The 24,273-nt window shown below is 41.1% G+C and overlaps 2 protein-coding genes across 2 annotated transcripts; one reads left to right on the top strand and one right to left on the bottom strand.

Moving 5' to 3' along the window:
* Positions 1-3,426: 3,426 nt before the first annotated feature.
* On the bottom strand, positions 3,427-5,375 carry LOC119654607 (lipase member H-like). The gene is made up of 3 exons (XM_038060082.1): positions 5,242-5,375; positions 4,930-5,176; positions 3,427-4,187 (listed from the first exon to the last, which is right to left on the bottom strand). Exons 1-3 carry the CDS (start codon positions 5,285-5,287, stop codon positions 3,458-3,460), a joined length of 1,023 nt encoding a protein of 340 aa, XP_037916010.1. The 5' UTR covers positions 5,288-5,375; the 3' UTR covers positions 3,427-3,457.
* A 16,907-nt stretch (positions 5,376-22,282) lies between these two features.
* On the top strand, positions 22,283-23,528 carry LOC119654616 (lipase member H-A-like). Its single transcript, XM_038060092.1, has 2 exons — positions 22,283-22,440; positions 22,529-23,528. The coding sequence occupies exons 1-2, from the start codon at positions 22,398-22,400 to the stop codon at positions 23,473-23,475; spliced, it is 990 nt and encodes a 329-aa protein (XP_037916020.1). The 5' UTR covers positions 22,283-22,397; the 3' UTR covers positions 23,476-23,528.
* Positions 23,529-24,273: the final 745 nt, after the last annotated feature.

The raw sequence follows: 24,273 nt of genomic DNA, 5'->3' as shown, positions 1-24,273 counted from the left end.
TATAGAAAAAATCAACTCCGAAGTGGGATACGTCGAAATAAAAACCAACGAAATCGAATTAGTTAGTAACTTTGATATAGTGCTACACATAATTCACCCCAAGGATATATTAGATTTAGTCACTAAAATCGAATTAACCATAAATTCAATGAAACCAACTTACCAAATAGAAAGTATCAAATCTTGTATCAGAACACTAATCCCGCATAAATCTAAACGAGGTCTTATTAACCTAGGTGGTACAGCAATGAACTGGATATTCGGGACAATGGACAACGACGATCGACGAAACATAGAGAGAATCAGATATATTGGCAATTTCAAATAAAATTAATAGCTGCGGTAAGCAGCAGAAGACCGAAATTTTGAGCAAAACCTATTCCTGGAACAAATGATTAAATTATAATAGATCTGATTAAAAGACAAGTTGAAAACATCAGGAAACCATATAATCAGCCAGAACCGGTATTTTATTTTCCAACATACTCACCATTGAAGAAGTTAGGAATTATGACATTGACTTTAATAAACTTTCGAACATAAAACTAGGAGTAGCCAAATATATCAATGATTCAATCGTACTCGCGATTAAAATTCCACCCAAAACTATAAAAATCGATAAAAAACTTTTATACCCATTGCAACATCTGACGGTAAACAGATTGATCAGGAACCGGAATACATTATTGAACTCAATAGCAAAACATATTACTACCAGGAAGCGAAGTCCCTAAAAGAACTTTCTCCAAGCAAAAATTGTATAGTCAAAAATAATTGTAAATTCATCAAAAGTGCGCAAGATGAATTAATCGAAGTTGGAAACGATATTGTCATTCTTAATAATATGAACAATGTAAAACTGAATAGTTCTTGCGATTCCAGAAAAATGATACTTACCGGAAACTATTTTATTAACTTTAGAAATTGTACCCTTCAAATCAATGACAGGATTTTTAGCAACAAAATTGTTAAGTACATAAGTAAATTTGTGATCCTAGAAAACAAATACTTACCACAAGCCAATGCAAAATTAACTTTTGAGGAAATTGTATATAACCAAGAAGATAACATAAAAGAAATTCAGGAATTGAAGTCTCATAAATTGATAAATTCCAAGTTAAACATTTCAATATACGTTATAATAACCATAGTTTTGTTTTCAATAACATATATTTATTGTAAACATAAAAAATTCAAAGTTAAAATTATTAACCGGCTTCAGGAGAATCCAGAATTAAGGGGGGGGAGGAGTTACGTTATCCGAAACCCCACATTCCGCAGAAAATATAAACGACGTCCGTTCCAGCAACGTGACTAGGGAGTCCAGTTTCACTAGAACGGACTGGTCTTTGCTTAACTTGCAAATTTAGACCATGGGAATAAATTTCGAATTCTTAATTCTGGAATCTCTAAAAGCAATTTTATGCAATCTTGCATTTTTGCACAACGGTGCAATCAATTTTGCAATTATGTTTTAAGTCTTAAGACCGCTCTCGAGCAAGGAACTTGTTTTGAATAAAAATTTCTAAAGAAATTAATTAAAACGGTTTTCTTTTATTTATATACTCGGGAAGTTAATTATATATTTTTTTTTGGATTGTTAAATAACAACCATTTAACTCGCACGGTGGCTGTCAGCCAACAGAGCCTATTCCAGCTTACAAAAACTGTTCCGCTCGAAACGTCTCACCATAGGGTCAAAGCTCTTACTGTACAAGACTATGATCTTGCCAGTCCTCATGTATTCCTCGGAAACTTGAGTTCTTAGCAAGAAAAATTGCGAACTCTTGGCCGCGTTCTCCGAAGAATTTTTGGCCCCCTACATGAGGATGGACGATTCCGTAGCCTACACAATGACGATATCTATGAGCGATACCATGACCGTCCGGTTGTGGATAAAATCCGGCTCAATAAGTTACGGTGGGCGGGTCACTTAATCCGTATGGATGAGAATGATCCCACCCGGAAAGTCTATAAGGGTAATATCTATGGTAGAAAAAGAAGACGAGGCAGACCCTGCCTAAGATGGAGCGATGGCGTAGGTCAGGACGCCAGACAGCTTTTAGGGATATCGAATTGGTGGACCTCGGCGCAAAACCGGGATGTCTGGAGTTCCTTATTAAGGCAGGCCTAGAACGCATACCAGTTGTTGCGCCGTTGATGATGATGATGATCTCGAGCTGGAAGAAATGCTCTCCCCGCTCGAGAACACGGTACGGGCCTTCGTATGGAGGCTGCAGCAGCTTCCGGGCAGCATCCGGCCTGTCCAGGACGTGCGTGCACGAGTCCAGTTCCATGGGGGCGCAGGCAGGTGCGGACGAATATCGTGTGGGAGGTGTTGGGAGTCTTGGGTTCTCCCCGTATACCAGCTCCCCGGGGCTCGCACCAAACTCCTCTCGGCGGGTTGTTCATAGGCCGAGTAGGACAAGAGGCAAGACCTGAGTCCAGGACGGATCATCGCGAGCCATAATGGCGGCTTTCAGCGTCCGGTGCTAACGTTCTAGCATCCGATTAAATTGTGGTGGTAAGCAGTAGTTCCCTGGCGTTTGAATTCCAGGAGTTTGAATAATTCCGAGAAAAGGGACTTAATTTGCATTCCCTGGTCAGCGACGATCACTGCAGCCGCCGACGCGAAGGATCTACTCTCGGCAGAGGGCGTTGCGTCACAATAACTTGACATACACTTGGGAAAAAGATTCATTTCTCGAAAATGCAGTAAAACTGAAGCACCCATTGACTACTAGCGAAAGCAGGAAAATTTCACTTGAGTACAAAGTCCTCTTACAAAAAATTGCAATGAAGCAGATGTGGGCCTACGACATCCAGTGTTGGAGAACTGCATCCTTCCCAAAAATCTAACGTTTTTCTTCTTAGTATAGCAAACGAATTTTAAAAGTAGATGGTAGAAAACAATAACAGCGAAGACACTGTGCGGGTACCTTACATTCCACAGAGGAATGAATAGGAAATACTAAAATAAACTGTTTCATGGAAGGAAACCAAACATAACTTTGTTGACGCCGAAGCAATCCAATTTGAAGCCATTCCTCGAAAAGAGTTACAGAACGATTTCAAGACCGTAACATTTCGCCAAAAGGTAAAGTGGTTGGTATGACTCAAGCCCAATAGACTAATACCCGACATTTGAACTACTAATCAATTCCATCTCCTATCAGATTTCAAATTTGTGTCTTCGGTTTCAAAACTTCATGGTCTAATCACTAAATCATCATCATGGATCTGATCTTCATTCTTCACATTTGGAACGCACACCATTTTGCATTGCACTAGGCTAGAAAATCAAAAAGTCCCTTAAATATTCACTTATTAAATATTATTTTCTAAACAGTCTCGAGTTTGACGTTCTTTAAAAATATATGTATTTTTGCATTCCTATTACATTGCTATAAAAAAAGGAATACTAAATGGAGTGAATTCTACAATTTATTTCACAGATTTACAAGAAGAATTTTCCTTTGGCGTAGGGTTCCTTGGTGTTAGTTGGCAAGTAGTAAACACCGACAGCATTGTGGTCTGATGGTTCACCACCCATAAGAGCGACGGATCCCTTATCTGGACAGTACTTTTCTTTAATGGCTTCGTAGCCCTGTTGGCACTTTACGGCCCAGAAAAGGTCATCAGTAATGGATTCGGCGAGGTAGGCCCATGATCTGTAGTGAGCGCAAGTGCCAGCAATATCCAAACCACAGCCAGGTTGGTCACCACCCCAGTTAGGGTAGAAGGCACCATTACCAATTGGAACGTCAAAACCGAGGACACCAGCGTTGGTTTGAATTGTTTGAACATATTCGGCATCACTATCATTAAGACGTTCATCTGGCTTATTTTCGAAGAACAAAGGCATGGCAGGATCCAAACCGTAGATGGTGTTCACTTTTCCGTTGATGTACTTGCCAGTCATTCCGACGACATGAGCACCCAAGCTGTGACCAATCAGATAAACATCGTTATATTTCAAGCCATGTTGAGTCAAGAAATCCAAGTAGGAGGCAACTTGTGTAGCAGCTTCATTAACATTGGCACGGGCTGCAATGTAGTTGATGGTGCCACCACCTTTGCTCCAATCAATACCGATGACGTTGTAGTCACCACGAGACAAATAGGCATCACGGTTCAAAACGATGACACTGGAGTCTCCGTCACCCATCCAGCCGTGGCAGATAACCCTACAAAATGACAACATTTAACATAAGATCGTTTTAACTTTCAGCATAAATTAATGTGTCTGCAAAATTTCTCCAGCTTTCAGCGAATTATATATGAGAGATATACTGCATGAATTCCGAAGGACGAAAGCGTATGGAGCAAAAACTGCTCCCGACCTAATGCACGCAACCGAAACTTTATCTTTATCTGAACTCCTACTTTCACTTTTACCAGAACCAGTAAATTTCAAAATTCAGGCAATCAATTTGAAACTGAATCGTTTCAGAAAGTTCTTGCAAGTTGTCGTTTCACCGCTTTCAAGTACCGAATCAGTTCAAAGTTCTTGTACGTGATTTGAAAGCGGGAGAGAAGTTGAAAATATCTGACTGTCCTGAATTTAGAAGCCATTTAAAGTTAAAGGAGAATATGCATTTAGACATAAATCTTGCAAGAAAGTGAGACTCAGTTCGGTAGACTCGTTCCACTTACACATGCTATTTGCTCATACGGAAGTAACTCAACATAGAGCGAGTTGGAAGCATAAAGTAAATGAATAAATTATCTCAAACATGATATCAACATCTTTTAATAGGATGCGAACGGAATTTACGTGTGCATACTCATTAATTAGGAAATAATAGTAAAAGTTTTGAAAATTATGTTGAGTTTGCAAGTTGTTAGTTATCCATTTTCTGAGATAAAATAGTGTGATATAAGGATATGGTAGGGCAATAAGCTTCCTATTATGACTAAGTAACATACCTGGTTGGATTAGCTGGATTGAAATTAGATTGGGCCAGCCAAGCAGCATCATTTGGAACCATTTCCTCGCCCTTAGTTGGGTTGGCGCGGGTGTATAAAGTGAATTTAACCACCACCTTAGCCCTCTTAGCTAGCGCATATTGGAATTCCAACTCCTCAAGAGTGACCATTTTGAGATTTCCATTTTCATCTGGGACCAGCGTCCAACCTTTCTCAACGATGGGATCATAACTTGGAGCACCAAGGACTAAAGTACAAAAAGATAGAGAATTAGACTTAGCTTTGGTTTTGTTATTTATCTTTGCCAAGTACCTGCTGTGAGTCCAATCACCAATAATGCCAATGTCGCCCTCATCATGAAGCTTTGTCTTACAAAACCGGGAATTTAATTCCCAATTAAACTTATATAGATTCAGCTCGCTTGACATTTTATTTATCTTCATCTTGTGCTGATAACTCTCTATAGTGATAGGAGTTTGAATGTGGTTTCAATTATTGTCTCAAAATACGTCAATCTTACTACATTACAAATCTAAAAATAGGTAAAACCAACTCCTGTTTCGTTTAACTAGACAATGTTATCAATTTGATGCAAACAATAGATAGCTTCCGCAAAGATAGATATTACTTTAAATTTAGCGAGTTTCAGTTATCTTTTGAGAAACAAGGGGGTCTCTGATACTTCAATAGCTAAATACAACGCTAACATCCTAATCGGAATCTGTATAGATTGACAGGTTCAAAAATGAGTTTTACGTCTCAGTAATATATGTAGATGGAAATCTGGTCATTTAGCTTGAAGTCATCTGAATATTAATAAATCTAAATAAATGGCGCAGGGGAGCGCAATTTTTATATATTTAGTACTTTTTGGAGATTTTTCAGATAACCGAACTAACCAATCGAAATCAGACAATCTTGAACGATATGTTCTACTTGGCGCCGGAAAAATAGACGCTTTTGCAGGTTTGAATTGATAACTCGGTTAGGATTTTTTTCTATGGGTCTTGAGCAAATTTAAAGTTAAGTAAGTTATGGGTGAATTTCATTCATGATTTCAACTGATCTAAAAGCAACTCCCCTTTTCAGCGCTTTTTAATTCAAGATATTGCTCCATAGAATGGATTTTCGCTTAGATTCTTAACCTTGAAACAATTTTTTCCTTTTTGTTGACCCTTCCATTAACTTTCTGATTTTATTAGCTTTCCAATTATAATTGCTGTGGTGATGATAACCTATAAGACCCGATACAAGTTGATCATTCCTTTAAGAGATTGGGTGGCATGTATGATCCTGATCAGTTATGTAAAGTCACAGTTAGCTTTTCAGGATCTCATTCAAGATTTCGTTTGATTTGAGATTTGAGGAAGTGCTTGATCGACATGCACTTGAGGACGGACGTTTTTTTTTCAAAAAGCGATAATGGCTTGGTTCAAGGCGGAGGATATTCATCAGAAGCAGTCTCACCTCTGTTTTAATAGCAGTATCACCGAAAATTCGCGCCATTAGGCCTCACCAGATTTACATTCCTCCACAGAGAAATCTTCTGAAAATACTCCCTCAGTGAAAGCCTGTACTCAGTGTCCACGGCGCAGTCAACCAGACAGGAGAGCACAGCAACTCCCCTTGTTAGAAGAATTTGAAACCTGACAGTGGCCGTTCTGTCGGTAGCACTCTTGCTTAATTCTTCCAAAGAAGGAGAGAAAAAGGCTCGGCAGAAGGAAGCTTCAGCCGGAAAGGCTAGGAGACTTCAGGCTAAATGTTAGCTGTCAGAGATAATTCTGCTCCCAGAAATTAGTTGCAGGCAATTCACTGGGAAGCTTCAAGGATCCTTTGGCAGCGGGGAAAAAAAGCGATACCTACCGAATAACGTGCAGCGATTGCAATAAAATATATATATGATAGACTAAAGGCCTGATAACAACAAGATTCAACGAACACATCAAGGAAGCGGTAAGTAGTGTCCGGAAGCACAATCGTGCATAAGATCATCAGTTACAGAGCATATAGTCGAAGAAGGTCATACCATTCAACGGGAAAATTCTGAGTTCTTGCGTCATGCAAACCGAACGACAACCTTGGACTCTTGGGAAAGTTTAAACACTTTGAGAGAAAACGTCACGCGATTATTAAAGATCGATTCGGGTAACTGCCCCTCGAAATTAATAAGACTCGCCACGGTAATTAGCAGGTAACCAGTTTTGAAGTCTAAATTTAAAAATAAAAGTTATTATTCAACAAATATAAAAGAATCTCGTAATCGCAATTGTTTTTAGTAGCTTTGTACTGAAGAGGGGATATGTCACTCCCGAAATATATATATAGATATATACGTTAAAAATAAAAAAATGTAGTTTGGAGAAAGCTACTTGTCTATTAATCTGAGAAAAATGACTATTCAAATCCAGAGAACTTCAGACAGATCAGCAACTCTGAATGGCAAGTACGCCATGAGGGTGTTTGGGAACACTGAAGGTGCATTTGACTGCGAGCATTTCCAAAAACTTTGTTTTGTCATAAACCAGGACTCACTGAGGAAGAGGACAAATGGTCCCCCAAATACTGGTATATGAGGAATAAAAAACTTACTATTCTATTCTTACTAAATATTTGTTATGTCGCCAGAGAGCATGGTATCAATCAAATCCCCAAGAAAGTGTGCCATTGCCATTTCTGCGGAATCCGAACGAATCACTACTACCTGAATTGCAGGCTCTCCCAATACATTTGTGAGCTTAATTAATGACGTGGGTTAGTTGTTGATCGAGACCTCGGAACGCTGTGTAGAAATACACAACACGCCATTGATTTGATTGACAGTAGGTTCCTCTGGCATGGACTTCCTGTATCCGAACCTAAGGGCAGTAATGATTGACAACCTGTTAAAGGACAGGACGCATTGCAACCTGCAGTAATAGTCAAGTTGCATGAGGGCGTTGAGCAATCCTTTGATCACTTCAAAAATCCATCAGGAATGTAGAAATCGATTGAACTCCATTTCTAGATTCAATACAATGTAACTACTCAGGGCAGCTGGTCGGTGTGGTGTGGAGGAAACTGAAACAGGGTTCCCCATACCTGGGGACTGAGACCAGGAAGAATAACAAATAGACATATGTTCAGAATAGGAATCCTCCAAAATGATACATATCCATCCTGTAATGAAGAAGCGCGATCCGCGGATCATTTTCTATGTGTGTGCCAACGCATAAAGTATCGAACTGTTGGTGCTGATGTGTTCCTTCTGCGTTGGGTAGCAGTACATCCACAAACGGAAATTTTGCGATACGAATGGTAGGTAGGTAATTATTAATGGCCGCTGCGAGGAGCTGCTGTTATGAGAGAAAGGATGCAGAGTTCAGGCGGCTCAGATCTTCAGAGACAGCCCGCAGCATTCACGAAGGAAAGCAGCTCCCCAAGAATGTTTATCTAGTGTCCTGACTTTCTAATGCTGGATAATCGCAAAGGAAGTGCCTGAGGGTTTCTCCCTCCTCTCTGCAGCTTCGGCAATGCAAATTACAGGGTACACCGAGCCTGCCGGCATGGTCCCTTATAGATCAGTGTCCCGAGCAGGCCGTCGGAATCTTGCATGCATTTGCACATCCAGACGGATGCGACATTTGCATCCTGACGGAAAAGACAGCGACAGGAACTCCCGCAATCGGGTTCTATTATGAGCAGGGCAAAACCACCTTTGCCATCTGAGGTCCGCGGATACTAAGTAGTGTGAGTCGATTCAGCCCTTGACAGTCGCCAGAGGGCTAAAGACTGTACCCGCCGAAAGACTGGCAATATCAAAGCCAGCCTGGCCAATCCATCAGCCCGCTCATTCCCCTCAATGTTCCTATGACCGGAAACCCAGAGGAGGGTGAACTTCGGCACCGACTCCACAGACCATCTTTGAAGCGATACGTATATCGAGTACAATGGATCATTACGGTGTGAGTGTTCAAAGGCTTTGACTCTCCTCCACGTTTACAAAATTTTAAATTCTTAATACTGGATACAGTATCACGAAATTTTGTGATCATATGTGGTCTATGTAATATGCTTTTATATTGAGTTCAATGGGGGTTCCCCACATATATGCAAGGGGGCTGTAATTTTTTTTATAGTATAGTTGTGTCATATCAAAAGCAAAGACCTTAGTTAGTACTTTTTGCAACTTTCAGTATCAGAGAGTTAGGACCCAACCCACCATAAGCTTTAACAGAGCCCATTGTCATAACCTACCCAATCCAAAGGCGTCAAAATATATACATCTCATTCCCATATTTACTCTAATAAAATGGATAACGTGTATCCTAGAAGTTCAAAATGTAGCATGAGTATAAACGATAACACTTACTATTATTTTGAAAGGGCAAGACTTTTGTTTTTGTTTCAGACTTAGAATATAACATTTTCTACGCACATGTACTGCTTTATACATATGTACGCCGCTGTGTGGAGTAGCCATATCTTCCATCAGGCGCGTTCTTTCGTATGGATACGGAAACGCTCGCCGGTGCATGTACATGCACACATCAGGACATGTATGCACCTGGGCATGGTCAGATGCAGGCCGGGTAGGTAGGAGCTAACGCATACCCGTGGATAAACATTAACTATGAGAAGGATACCCAGAAATCAAACCAAATATAGTGGCCGAGACAGGAAGTCTTTTGGTGGTGCAAGTTTTTGAAAAGTGGGCGAGCAGGCTCGCGGCCGTCGATATCCAGCAACTGCAGTGCCTCAGCAGTGGGAAACTTGCTTACTTTAACATCTAATACTGCAAGAGATAATACTGGATTGGAAATGAGGTCCTTTTCATAAAAGTTCGACGCTTGGAAGATCACCAACAAGTGTTACTTCCCGAGATGCGTCGCGGAACTCGGCGAGGAATTCAGATAAATCCCGAATCGACATGAAAGCTGCTATTGTGAAAGACGGATGCAACAAACTGGAGCTTCGTTCCTTCACTAGGAAAGCGCATAAATAAATTCCGCATGTTTATCAAGGAGAGGCAAGATGTCCATCAAAATATCAGGACTGGGATACGAGGCATTATGCATAATATGTATACGGTAACCATTTATCCCTTGGTGGGGTATAGTGCGTCAACCTCACCTACGGTTCATCGTTCGGGGTTACCTGAAGTGAGCTTCTGCTCCCCACAAGATTTTCTTAGATGCTTGCACTCCTTCTCTATTGCGCCAAGTGCATTTCTTGGGACGCTAGAGAAAAAAAGGCTGAAGGGTCGTGTGGCAAAGTCACGCGAGAAACAAAGATGGCACCTACACAAGACAAGGTAGGAGAAAAATTAATGAACCCCTTCATGCCCAGCAAACAACCAAAAAAATGTCCTTTCGTCGAAGAAAGATGAGCCTGCGAAAGTTCCGGGGAAGTTGATTGTGCCTCTATTACTGCCTCGACTTTGATAAAAGAAAACGAATTCCAGTCCATAAACCTAAGCAATGAGCAAAGGTAGACAGCAAGATGCGGAAAAAGAGTAGAAGGAGATCCGTTCGGAAATAATAAATTATTTCCAAGAAAGGAGACACGTCAGTATGCCGATATGTTTCGGAAAGTCAAAGCGAATCTGGATTTCGCAGGCTTTGGCGGTAGTGTTAGTCGCATCAGGCGTACGCGAGAAGTCGGAGGATGGTTTTCCTGGTCAGGTGGAAAATGTTTAGATGAGCAAGCAGTGAAAACTTCAAAGCAAAAAACAATAATCGAAAGCGAGAACCTAGACCAGGTTAGGACCAGGAGAGGATATCGATATTGCGCTAAGGGAACAATGCAACCTTAGCCGAATAGAAGAGAGTGCGATAAAGAGGCAGAAGAAGACGGATGGGTGTACACAAACCGCTATTATTAGCTTGCCGGTGGAATCAGCGGTTAAACTGATTACCTCGGGCTAGATAAAAATAGGTTTGGTCGTGTGCCGAATTAGACAGGAAGTATCTATCAAGATACTTCAGATGACTTGACTTGGGTCGCTTTGCAGCAACGTGCAATAGACAGTACGATATGCCGAAAAGGTGCAGCAAATGTAGAGCCGCATCATCAAAAATGTCACTGTAGATCCACGATGATGTTGCGCAAAGGGAAAGGGGACCGGCACATTCCAGGTCGTGGAAGGAAGAGAGGGAGGTGAATAGCCCTAATGAGGTTGGTACAAATCAACCTCAACCATTGCGTGGCACCTTAAGGCCTGATCTCGCAAACCATTCGAGAGTCGAGTGTGGACATGGTGATAATCTGCTAAACTTACCGAAATTACTGTTGTGTTATATGTGTTATATATGGGCATGCGGAAAGCAAGACCAACAAGAAAATATGGCATTTGCGAGAACCGGCTATATAAGGCAAGGCATCCATATCTACAGCGATTAGAGCAACATTAGTGCAATGTGATGAGACGTTAGGCTATTTAGTGTTGGATTCTAGAAATCACAGCTCTAAAATTTTCGTCCGTGATTTCAATGTGTAGGCCTTGAACTGGGAAGACCGAATGGTAAACACCAGGGACCATAACCTGCTTAAAATCTTCGCGAAGCTGGACATCGTGCCGCCCAACGTTGGATGCGTACCCACCTTCCGAGACAGTGGCTTTGACTAAATTATCGATCTGGCTTACATTAGAGGGAAGCTAAAATATCAACAAGTGGAGAAAGAATATCGCAATCTTCGCCTAAAGAACGCCATATTGGAAAATAAGCGGAGTTGCGTCAGGCAGCTGTGTATTGAGGCAAATATGAACCTGTGCTACTTATAAGGTCGTAATGCACATAATTCGTGGACAAAAATCACCCCAAGTAATGTGCTCACCATTTCTCCCACAACAAGCGCTGCACGTCGTCCCTATTCCCAGGGTGGGTTTCGTCGAGTCCGTTCTACAGGATCTATCTAGACAGCACTGTCCGCATGTAAGTACTGTGCGGCGGTGAAGCTAGATGTTTTAATTGCCTTTCATTCGTCCAACTGGGGTTGGATAAAAGCCAACCTTGCTAAACTAGTTTGCTATTGGTTACTTAGCTCAGATAATCGAGAATTATCGGAGAAACTTCTTTGAAACGAGACAAATGAAGGGCCGAAAAAATATGTTGTAACAGCGGGTGTTTCCCAAGGCTGTCTTAAACATAATGTATGAGGCTGCGCGTTTGTTAAATGAAACGATGTTGCTTGGTTTTGTTAACGAACTAACAGTGATGACAGTTACAAAGCAGCCATCTGCTCTGTCAAAATGACACTATTCACGCCAAGGATGGTTACGAGAGTGAAAGTGCACTTGGCGGAAGAAAAGACACTCCTAGATGCTGAAAAAACTGTACAAATCGGTCTTCCAAGTTGAGCTACCACACCCGGAAAAACTAGCTGTCAGCAAGTCGTGTAAGGAACTTCAAACTGCATTGGGATACAACGACAAACCCAGTAAATAAATAGGACAACGACTTGTCCATTTTCTTGTGGAATGTGCTCAATGTGAGAGTGATATAACTGCTTTACAAAAAAATACTACAGAGAAACAGGGTTTCGGGCGCGGAGTGACTATATATAGATATTTTAAGTGCCATCCAGTCAGCCGAAAAATGAAAACCACCCGTAGGGCAAATCTCGAAACATGAGCCTAATAAAGTTTCATGTTCTTCCGATGAGAATGTTGATCCGGACGAGGGCACATCTCGGCAGTCTACACTACAGTAAGTCTACTTATTTTCCTTGGAACAACAACGACTGGAAACAACTTCGATGGATTTTAAGTAATAGCATTTAAGTACGATGGATTCATCAAGTTCACTTAAGAGTTTTCAGTAACCATATATCCTTAATTAACCGAAGAAATTTATGCAGAATTTAATTGTTGAAACTTATATTTATATAACGCTGTTTATAGACTTCAGGTCCCCCAGCTATACGTGTATAAATTCCCATAATGACCAGCATGCCATTCAAAATTTCACGGTGATAGCTCTCAGTATCAATTCACATGTCATATCACCCAAATACTCTATGAATAAACAATTCTCGAACATTGAAGTGAGCTGTCTTTTTAGAGATATTAGATTCGATAAAGACCTAAGTCTAAAATATGAAATCAATTACGTACAAGTCAATCAAATGTCATTCACAAATTGTTAACAAATTGCATTATTTTAAGAATTTAACAAAATTAGATTGGCTTTTGTTTGCAAACACAATATGGGTATCTCTTCTTTTGTGCACATTTCAATGCGAAAATACATAATTATTATTATTATCTGATCTATTTATGTCGTCACTTGAAGGCAGAAATGAGTAACGGAATTTCAAAATTCGCCATTTTATTTCTATTATTATCGCTTTACACTCAAATTATTTTCCTTATAGCTCTTTGACTGCTGAGCTAAGTTCGCAAAAGTCAATAACGTGAAGGAATCCGAGACCATTCTTCTAGACGTTATAACCAATTTATGGTAATCGGAGATTCAGATAACAAATATAAATATTATGCGGCTAGAATCTGCTGCAATATTATAATTTTATCTCTTGCCTTGTCTTCCAACAAGTGATTGTTATGGCCTTAAAAATTCAGTTGTTAAAAAAAAATAGCCAGATCCGAAAAGGAGATCTATCAAACACAAATTTGATTTATTGCACATCTTTTGGTCACTAGGGAATCGTTGCTAACACGAGTAGACGAGCCACATATAATGTAAATGTCCAGCTTTTCAGAACGTGAAAAATGCCTCATGATAATAACACTTTGTGGAAACCTAGATCCTTTTTTAGAGTAAACACCACATCTTCGATGAACTTTGCACGATATTTGTATTGATATTATAGAATTTCTGGTAAAACCTGTGATGAAGACTAAGCAGTTGAATATTCGGAAAAGCATTGAATTTTTCCAATTGAGCTTTGTGTTCTAAAAAATCTGATAGCCATAAACCCCTATATGGGGCATAGCGAATCAATCATTCCTAAGCGTTATGTTTGTCGGTTCCTGGCAATGTGCATCAATGCCGCCATGATTTTCCGAGAAGTTTGCACTCCTCCACTGTTCTATGTCACGTTGTAAGCACTTAGGTTTGATGCTTCACCTTACATGTATACATATGATACATACGTACTCATTGACGGGGCTTACTAATGGAAACTTTTTCAGACGATACGGCCTTCCTCAGTATGCATTCCGACCAGACAAGGCCATTTTCTAATCTCTGCAAAAATTGATAGTTGGCCATAGAGAGTCAAAGTCAACGAAAAAAATTTTCATTTAACACTTTTTGTTTAGAAAAGAGGAAACTATCCCCAAGAAATCATCTCACACAGCGAATATGTCCGAGACCTTGGTGAGAACCTTAATAATTGTCTTTTGTGGTGAAAGGGTATTGGCGCAAAAACGACGACCAAGAAGGCAAAGTTATCCCAACCTAAAAAAAAAATTAAAAAGCTAACGAAATTGATCGTGAAGGTCCACCCGCAAATACTGAAGCTCTATCGAAGTGTTCCTTCGAGTCAGACTTGCTTGTCTCTATGCTAGACAGGCTCGGGAATTTCGATACCTTCCGTATAATTTTACAAAATTTCACGGGATATCGTTCAAAGTTAGATAAAGGTCAGCACACAAGCTAAATCCGGAAATGAAAATAACCAATCCCCGCGCGTGGAGCCATAAAAGTTAGCAATGCTCCTCTTACCACAGATGTGCAATAAGGCGCCCCTTTTGAGGTTTCCTTTCTGCCTTCTCATATATAGTCTATTAGATATATTGGAAGATGTCTCTCGGTCGGAAGGGAAGAGGAAGTTTTCAAATCAGAAAAATTTAGTCTATATTCACTTCAACTCTGATTCAATTTAAGCAAACAACCCGACCCAAAAACAAATTGTAGTTTTGAAAAATCAAATATTAATAAAAATAAAAATATAAACTAAAATTGTAAAAAACACTTGAAACAATACATACACAACTTGAAGCAATACATAGAAAATAAATTAAAACTGGAAAACAAAAAATATAAAGAGGAGCGGGGGGGCTAGAAAGTCTGTGTGGTTGTACGCCACCGCAACGTCTCAAGCAGTAGGTGAGGAAAGTGCAGAAACGTGCAGATTACTCACCGAGGCAGCTAGCACCTGGCAGTTAGGTATAAAATGCAAATCCAAAAATGAGGAGAGGAAGGAATTTAAGGTCGGTATGGATAACCGGCAGAAGTCATCTGAATTGATGACTGGTTCGGGTTCCCCTAATGTTCAGCATGGCGCCGGGCACCACAAGGACCACAATCAGTGGTTCGCGAAGGCCGCGGAGAAAATTGACTGAGGATATGAACCTCTTTATCATCCACTCCTACTACGAAAAAACAACCCTGTTATACCAGAGATTCGTCGAGCGTTTCCCGCAATACGCGCACGTGAGTGCGCATGGGGTCGCAGCTGTCATTCGGAGACATCTATGACTTTTGGTCATCGCGAAAACTGGTGACCGAGAGTCGATGGTGGCAAAGGCGGTGGCATCAATAGTATCATGCAGCACTGTGGGCAACAATTTCATTAGTCACCAAAGCACACTTCTCCATCATCCGGCTGGACAAATTCCATAGTGTGTATATTATTTTCGAAAATGGATCCTTTGCATGGACCATGTATTCCCAGGCTTTATGCATCTCCAACAACTTGCACCTCGACGCAGTGCTGATATGCCACTACAGTAATTGCAATCACTATTGTGGTGCAGTTGCGCTGTCAGATTTCACGTTCAGAAGATTCTCGCTCGTGTTATTGGCTTGAGTGACCGGAGAGATCCACCATGAAAAAACCTCGGCGTGACCCGCTAAGGCAGGACATTACTCGGCTGATTCAAATCAGCACTGGCAATGCCAGCAGATGGGTCAAAAATAAAGTGCAAACAGTTTGCCGGAACTATGCCATATGCCCTAGTGTGAATTGAAATTCTGGACATATTAAAGTAGAAACTTTCTGTCGTATGCAGTCGGTTGCGACAATGTGACGGAAGTCACTCCAGACGTGTTCGGAGTGCAACATACGCGAGGAACCAGCGAAGTTTTTTCAAATGTCTCATTAAATCCCAATAGAGCATTCAGATAATCCACTTTGTGGTAACCGAAACAAAAGCGTATTGGGATGCAATTTGAGGATTCCCGCCCACCATGCTGGATTGCTGCTGAAGGTGGATGTTATCGAAGAGGACTTTCGACGAGCCATGAACAGCTCGAAGAACTATATGGGTCCTGGTCTGGATCGGGTGCAAGTAAAAAAAAATTATCAGTATACACGGTCGATTAACGCGCAGCATAAATCAGGTCATTAGTCGGTCTGAGGTAGTTTCGCTTTCCACTCAGCGGGAATTATCTACCTTCTCCGTAAAAAGGACACGGGGCAGAGAAGACCGATTACTTGCTTATCCACCTCTACAAATTCATAACGTCCATTACTAGTGGAAAGGTCAATGGGTAGCTTGAGATCAATAATGTTCTATCCGAGGAGCAGAAGGGCTGCCGAGTCGGATCGAGTTGCATTATCGACCCAGTAATTATGGGACAAGCAACTAAAGGCCTAAGAAATTTCTCTAGTTGCTGTATTGATTATGCCAATCTTTTTTGACGGCATTCCGCGCACCTGGCTAATTGATGTCCTATATCTGTATCGCATTGATACCAAGCTAAATAATTTTTTCGCGACAGTCATTGAAACGTGGCATACAACCTCATCAGTTCTTTCACTTGAGGGTACCAATCCCTCAGAGTTTATCCGTATATTGGATGCATTTTCCCGGCAGAATTCCCCCTTTGATTTTGCATGGTACTAAACCTCTTTTATGGCTACTGAATGATGCTATTGCAGTCAAATATGGCCTACGTGCTAACTCCGAGCTGCCATAGTTAATTTACTTAGATGACATCAAGTTGTATCCTGGTACTGACGATGACCTTAGAAGTCTGTTGCGAATTATAGACCGGTTCAACCGTGATATTCGGATGGAATTTGGATTAGACAAGTCGAATCCAAGCCGTCCGCAAAGGTAGCAAAGATGACCTCCACGTTGAAGCCATGACCGAGACAGATTTCTACAAATACTGCTCGTGTTAATGATCTGAAGGATACTCTGCTGTCCGAATTTCTGCGAAGTGGAAAGCTGGTGCCGGAATCGCATTTATCGGGGAAGAATAAAGTAAGCACATTGAATATATTGGCTATCCCTTCACTGGGTTATGGATTCGAAATATTGCCGTGGACGAAAACCGATTTGGAAAGCATTCAGCGTTCAGCGTTCTAATTGATGGCCATATACCACACAATAAGCCTGACGTGCAATTATTTGGCAATACGGGTCACTCCGCATATGTTATTGATCTTGCTGTCGCCCATAATAGCAACATTGAAAGAAAATATGTGGGGAAGATCAAAGAAGTTTAGGATCTCGAGCGGGTAGTTGTAGTTCCCATAATATTGTCAGCTAGAGGTATTGCACCTAAATCCCCCGCGGCTTCCCTTGTTGTCCTGGAAGATATTGTCTGATTCAAACAATGCAGAAATATACCATTCTCGATGGATTCTCCCATCAACCACTACCACCAGAATAGAGCAAAATTCCTTCCAACAGAAATTTATCGAAAGCACTCGAAAGCTTTCTTTGTTTTTCAAGAAACGGTACTCAGTTTTCGATTTTCGAGGAACCGAAAATTGTTTGGATCATTAGGAGAATAATATATGTAGGGAAGAACTCGAGAGGCAGTAGTGGCATCAGAATATTTCCCCGGAAACGACAACCGGATCTCACCGGAATTAGTCGCTAGATTGGCGAAGTTTTGCGAGAGGAAGGCGTTACCATCTCTTTTCGGCTATGATGTTAATTCCTATTATGAGGTCTGGGGAAGCAGCGAGGAGGTGATTACAGTCTCGAATTAGTCCTCAGTAATAAATTAGAAAAGTTGGAACACACCAGCATTCGTGACCACCACCAAAAAAAAGGTGCTAGATATAATGCTAGGGGACACTCTGATGAGCGGCTGTAGGGTGTCGGATGAGCCTTCTATGTCGGATCACGGAATAATCAGATGCGATACTGAGTACAATTCGGAAATAAATAGAATAATAAAGAATCCTAGGAGAACACGCCCGGGACTGTTAAACAAGACACCTGAGTGACAACATAATTCATCTACAGGGACAGGCTCCAACAGAGTCACCATTGGCACATATGAGGTCAGCTGTCCGGTTAAAACAGTGAAATCAATAAGGGACGTACCTTGATGGAGCAGAAACCATGCCAGAATCAGAAAGGAGGTGCGAATACTCTTTCAATCGAGCGAAACAAACCAGGGACTGGGAAAGGTGCATAATGGCACTAAAGGCGTATAGCAACGCGATCAAGGAAGCAAAACGAAAGAAGTTCAGGGAATTCTGTGAAGAAATAGAACAAGCCATAGAACACCCAGGCTATATAAAGAAATTTCCAAAGACAAAGCAATATCTTCTGTATGTCTGGAGAAAAAAGATGGACCATTTACCGAGAATGGGGAGGACCACGGCGGAAGTAAATAGCATTACCTGACACCCCAACAATGGACGGAAATGGAGAAAAGTGAATTTAGAACTAGCGAAAGAAGTATGCTCGCAAACTATAGTAAGATGGTTGTGCAAACCTTTAAGTCATTTCGGACAGCAATGCACTCAAATGGAATAAAGCCGCTGGGATTGACGGTCTTATTTATAGCTGCACCTGCAGTCTCTAAGCTCGTATGGAAATTTTAGGAATCCAAAACCCTTCCTAGAGAGTGGAAGAAGGGGAGTATGATAACGGGAGGGGTATCTGCGTGTTTCCCGCAGTCGCAAAGATAATAGTTAAAGTAATCCTGAAACGCATCAAGGAACATTTCGAAAATTTGGTCGACGGAGAGCAGGCTGGTTTCCGCTTCAGGTCCTCTTGCATTGACTACATCAACACCCAACGGATCATTTTGGACCAGTGCCGCAGTATAGATCTTCGATGCACCTGCTTTTCATTGACTTCGAGAAAGCTTTCGATAGCGAGAACAAAGAGTGTATCTGGCGTGCTCTACGAAGAAGGGGCTTTTCGGAGAAACTAGATAATAGATATTATCAGAGCGACACATGATGGCGGAGTATGTCACGTGCTACACCGAGGTAAAATCTCGGAGAATTTTGCTGCCCTGTCTAAAATCTGGAAATGAAGCTATCTCAACACCAATATCAAATTGAGACTGTCCTGTGCTAGTGATCTTTCTGTGTTGCACATGGAAAATGAGTTCTACTGCTACCTAAAAGTCTGTCTGTCGAAGCGAAAGCGGAATAAATCTTTCAAACCAATTTGTCTGACATGGATCATACTTAAAACGGCGGAGAAGGTCGTACACAACTATATTAGAACGAATGCATGCCCCTGTATCCATTTCAGGATGCTTACTGAGTTGGCTGGTCAACCGAAACTGCTCTGTATCAGCTGATAGATGTATTACGGGATGCCGTAGAAACGAACGAAATAGCACTGTGTGTGTTTTTAGACATCGAGGAACATTAAGACGAAATGAGGAAGAGAAAGAAGGGACCCGGAAACACCCTGGCCTTCTGGATGGATAGAATGCTAGAGAGTAGGCAAATCGAAATACCGATAGGTGCAAATTTTGTTCTCATGATCACTATTTAAGATTGCCCACAAGGTGGGGTATTATCACCATTAATGTGGAACATTAGTTAATGGACTCCTAGGAGAGCTGATATGCTGATGGCATTGTTTTAATCTGCAGGGGCAACTATGAGGACACCCTGTATAACAGAATTCAAAACGAACTGCGAATCACTAGTAATTGGTGTAGACAGGTGAGGCTGCGCATAAATCGAGCCAAGGCCAATATAATACCATTCACTAGGAAACATAATCCAAGTCACTTGAGAACCATTAGATTACATGCCATAAAGGTGAAACGAGTAACAGAGGTCAAGTATTTGGGAATCACATTATATAATAGGGAAAAATGGCGTTGCACCTTGGAAATGCATCTCTGGATATGATTACTTATGGGGCGGTAATCTGGAGGACAGAACGGAACTCAGTAAAGCAGCCAGGGAGTCACGAAAACTTCAAAAACTGGCTTGCATGTGTGCTAGCGGAGCGATGAGAACCTGCCAACCGGCATCGCTAGTGAAGATTCTGGTTTTGACGCCTCTCCATCTGCACGTACAAATGCAGGCAAGGAGGGCAATCTTCAAAAAGTCCGGGCGTACCAGTGAGGTGGGGAGCTGCTTAAATAGAAAGAAAATTGATATTCTTTCCGGGCAGCATACTGATACCAAAGGATAAGATGACAATGAGATTACACTTCGATAAGAAGTTTGAAACACTTTGAAGCAATAGGGCAAACTGGGAGGGCGTGACATTGACACTGGCGGATCCCTTACAGAGAGCAGGCGCTGGAGCAAAATGCACTTAGAACCAATGGACCAGCATATTTCAGGCGAAATATAGGCGAACTCACCAGGAATGAAACAGTCCACTCGAACCCAAGCGCTCGAAAAATTCTTTAAACTTTACCAATAAGAGCCTTCGGATCATAGCGAGAGTGAGGTTACTGCAAGCTAAACTACCGCCTGGGGAAGCTAGGGATATCTACGGACACTATCTGTAGTTTATGTGAGGAGAGAAATGGAACCTCCACACATGCTGTTACTATCATTTAAGGGGGCTTATCGTTATGATCATTTTTTTGCCATAACGCTTTCGGCTAAATGTGTAAACTTCAATTTTCATTCTATTTTTCAACAGATAGTCGGGTTTGTTTACCAGATTTTAGGTGAACGACAATATACTTAATAGCGAGAATCTTGTTTTGCACTGCGGGAGACAACAGGTTTACTAGTAGAGGTGCCTTGATCGCTTTTAACGCTCTCTTCTGACCTGACCCCATTTTTTCGTCCTCTACTTTATATCATGACTGCATCGCCTTACATCTTTCTCCTCCAAGGGTATCACCTTTTAGTATGTGCTTTTTATATTTGGCCTCCAGTATCATTCTTCATATATAAGAATAATTCTTCGATAATATATCTGAAGTCCCAATTGTAATATTCGCCCCCTTAATTGTAAGTGAAAATTTCAATCCCTCAGGCTTAATTGGCTTTACCCTTCTCTCACACCTGCACCTCCCTGTGCAACTCGCTAGATTGATGCTAATCATCCACTCATGATGCTGATAAATTCAATTATGAAAAGATGGATTTCGATAGTATTCGTGTGTTCCGCGTAATCACTTGTGTAAAGCGAGGTAAAGATCTTATCACCGTTATTTTATAGCATCGTTGTTTGCCCAATTTCAGAATCAAAAGATTGCTTTTTTCAATTGAGGGACAGCGACGATATACGAGTATTTATTCTTTGCAAGTCCATATACATATTTCGGGAGGTAGATTTCGCCTATTTCAGTGCAGTGCGATCAATCTGAACGTCTTCCTAAGTATGTTCCTTCTTCTGCCAAGTACTTTTGTTCTTATTTAATTTGACTTTAAAGATCCTAAAAATCGCGTTGTAGCAAAAGAAAGTTTTTTTTCGGAAAACATCCTGACTGTACTCGTTACCAATCTCGATGGTCCTCTATAAAAAGTCTTACAAACAACTCCCGAATAGTCTACCTGGTCAGTCACGAGCTTAGTTTGACGCACTTCAAATATTCCCTTTTAGCCTTTCTTTAATTAATTTTGTTATTGACAACCTTGACAGGATCCGAAGGTCTTTACAACCTCTCTTATTCAATTTATTAAATAAACAGAGCATTTGTCTTTCTCAAACTAATTTTCGTCAATGGTGACAAATTGAATAATTTGCCTTCTTTTTTTAAAAAAAAGAGCCTAATTGTCCGCGTGCACAAAAACAGCAAAACTTTCCTTGGTTATAGCTCCTAGCATTCGATACTTTGTTGTGATATTGGAAGCACGATATTCGAAGCTATCCTAAATGTACCTAAAATTCACTACATGAAATTACTTAGCAATTTTTTGAGACCAGAAGCTGCTCTTGCAGATTCATATTGAGCTGCCTACGTATAAAAAGATACCGAAGCGGAACACAAGCCGAGAGAAACACATTTCGATTGAGGACGAAAAAACTATTGACAAACCGTAGCCACTACATTACTGATCCTACCTAACACTCATAGGAGAATATCATACCTACATATCTGTGACGTAATTCATTTTAAATGCAGGAATGTGTAAACAACCCCAGGTCACTTGCGCCATGTTTTATTTCAATTCTGTTGTCAATCAACCATCAAGATATGTCCAATTAATATAACATGGTAATAACATAGCGTCGTAATTAAATTGACCATCATTATCAACTGTATCTAATTTTAAAGATAAATGAAAATTTATGTGTAGAAGGTAACCAGTGATCCTGGAATAGATACCTTTTTCGTATATAAAGTGGCGCAAGAGACCTCTAATTTCATATTCCGCAGAACGGATCCATCATGAAAGCGACACTTCTTATACTTGCTTTTGGCTTTGCCACAGGTAACATACAGTTTTCATATCGTAGAATAGTTTCGATTTATATTGTTATCGTTCCGGATCATTTTCTAACTTACTGTGATTATTACAGTACTTTCCCTTCCCCTTGCCGAGGAGAAGCAATGGGAATTAATCCCTACCGAGGATGGACACTGGCACATGGTTAACATCAAAGACGTCGAATTCCAAGCCAAATTGGCCCAGAAGGCCGACTTCGCTGTGAAATTCCTCTTGTATACCAAATCAAACCCATCCAGTGCCCAGGACATCACCAGCTCTGTGACCGGAAGCCATTTCAGCGCTAGTCGTCAAACTAGGGTTCTCATCCACGGCTGGAACGGCGATGCTGGCTCTGGACCAGGAACCACTATCCGTCAAGCTTACTTGAACAGAGGTGACTTCAACGTTGTCGTCGTTGATTGGGGAGCAGGCGCGAAAAATGCTAACTACGCAATTGCCCGTAACAACGTTCCAACTGCTGCCACCAAGGTTGCCAATTTCCTGAATATGCTGAACAGCCACGGAACCTCTTTCAACAACATCTACTTGGTTGGCCATAGTTTGGGTGCTCACGTCAGTGGTCTCGCTGGTAAATACGCTAAGGCCAGGCCAAACACCATTTTCGGATTGGATGCTGCCCTTCCATTGTTCAGCGCTAGCGACGCAAGCACCCGTTTGGCTGTTGGTGATGCCACATATGTTGAAAGTATCCATACTGATGGTGGCCGTCTTGGTTTTGATTCACCAATTGGTACTTCTTCATTCTATCCCGCTTGGGGTGGTGTCCAACCAGGATGTGGAATTGATGTTGTAGGATCCTGCTCCCATGGACGTTCTGTTGAATACTTTGCCGAATCTCTTCAGGCAAATAACCAATTCCTCGGAAAGAAATGTGGATCATGGAGTGACATTCAGAAGAAGGTCTGCAGTGGATCTGCTACCGGCAAGATGGGTGGTGAACCATCCAACCACGGTATCGCTGGCGTTTTCTACGTACCTGTTAACTCTGGGTATCCATATGCTACTGGAAAAGTCTAAAGTGACCAAATGTTTGATGATGAGATTAATAAAATCATTTTGACTCTGACAAATTGTTGTAATGAATTATTTGAAAATCTACGGAAAGAAAACCAAACATCAGTTTGCTCTCAAATCTAGACCTTAAAATCAAAAAGCCAAAATTCGGATACCCTATAAGTATATATGTATTAGGTAGCTCTTTTAGGGATACCTGCTGGATATACCCAACAAGAGAAGAAATAACACGGGCTTCATAAAGATCATCTGATAGTCCGACATCGAGTTGAGCCCGTACTAATGTCCTGTCTATTCAGAGTATGGGAGCAGTGAACTCTAAGCGGCCATCACTATCGCTCGAAAGCCCCAAGTTTTCATCATATATTCTCTGCGACCTGCAATTGGGACATTATTCGCAGAGAACAGGTCAAATATTCTTGGATGTGTTGATTAGAAGGCGGAACTCGCAATGGATAGGGGACACTTTAAAGAAGAATGTTAGTGAACTAAAAGTGATCGACGAATGGGTTGCCCTAAATAACACATAGTGCTAAACAGCAATCGTATACATTGTTGAGTGACATTATAACCCTCATTGCAAGTGTTAATCATTTCAGTGCATTGAGAGTGAAAGGTCTATCTGTCCAGCCTGTTCTGCAGGCAAAGTGGCGAATTTTAGAAAGAGGCGACTGCGCTAAGTTGCATCGCAACCAGGAAGGCTACTCCACCATAGACGGGTCCAAGCCTGCTAAAGTCAGAAGGAACAAAGGAACAAAGTACTAAACTCTTAATGGCTGAGTAATACCTAAGTATCTCTTT

The sequence above is a fragment of the Hermetia illucens genome, chromosome 1 (genome assembly GCF_905115235.1).
Source record: "Hermetia illucens chromosome 1, iHerIll2.2.curated.20191125, whole genome shotgun sequence".
Taxonomy (NCBI): domain Eukaryota; kingdom Metazoa; phylum Arthropoda; class Insecta; order Diptera; family Stratiomyidae; genus Hermetia; species Hermetia illucens.
This window is presented reverse-complemented; position numbering and strand designations above follow the sequence as displayed.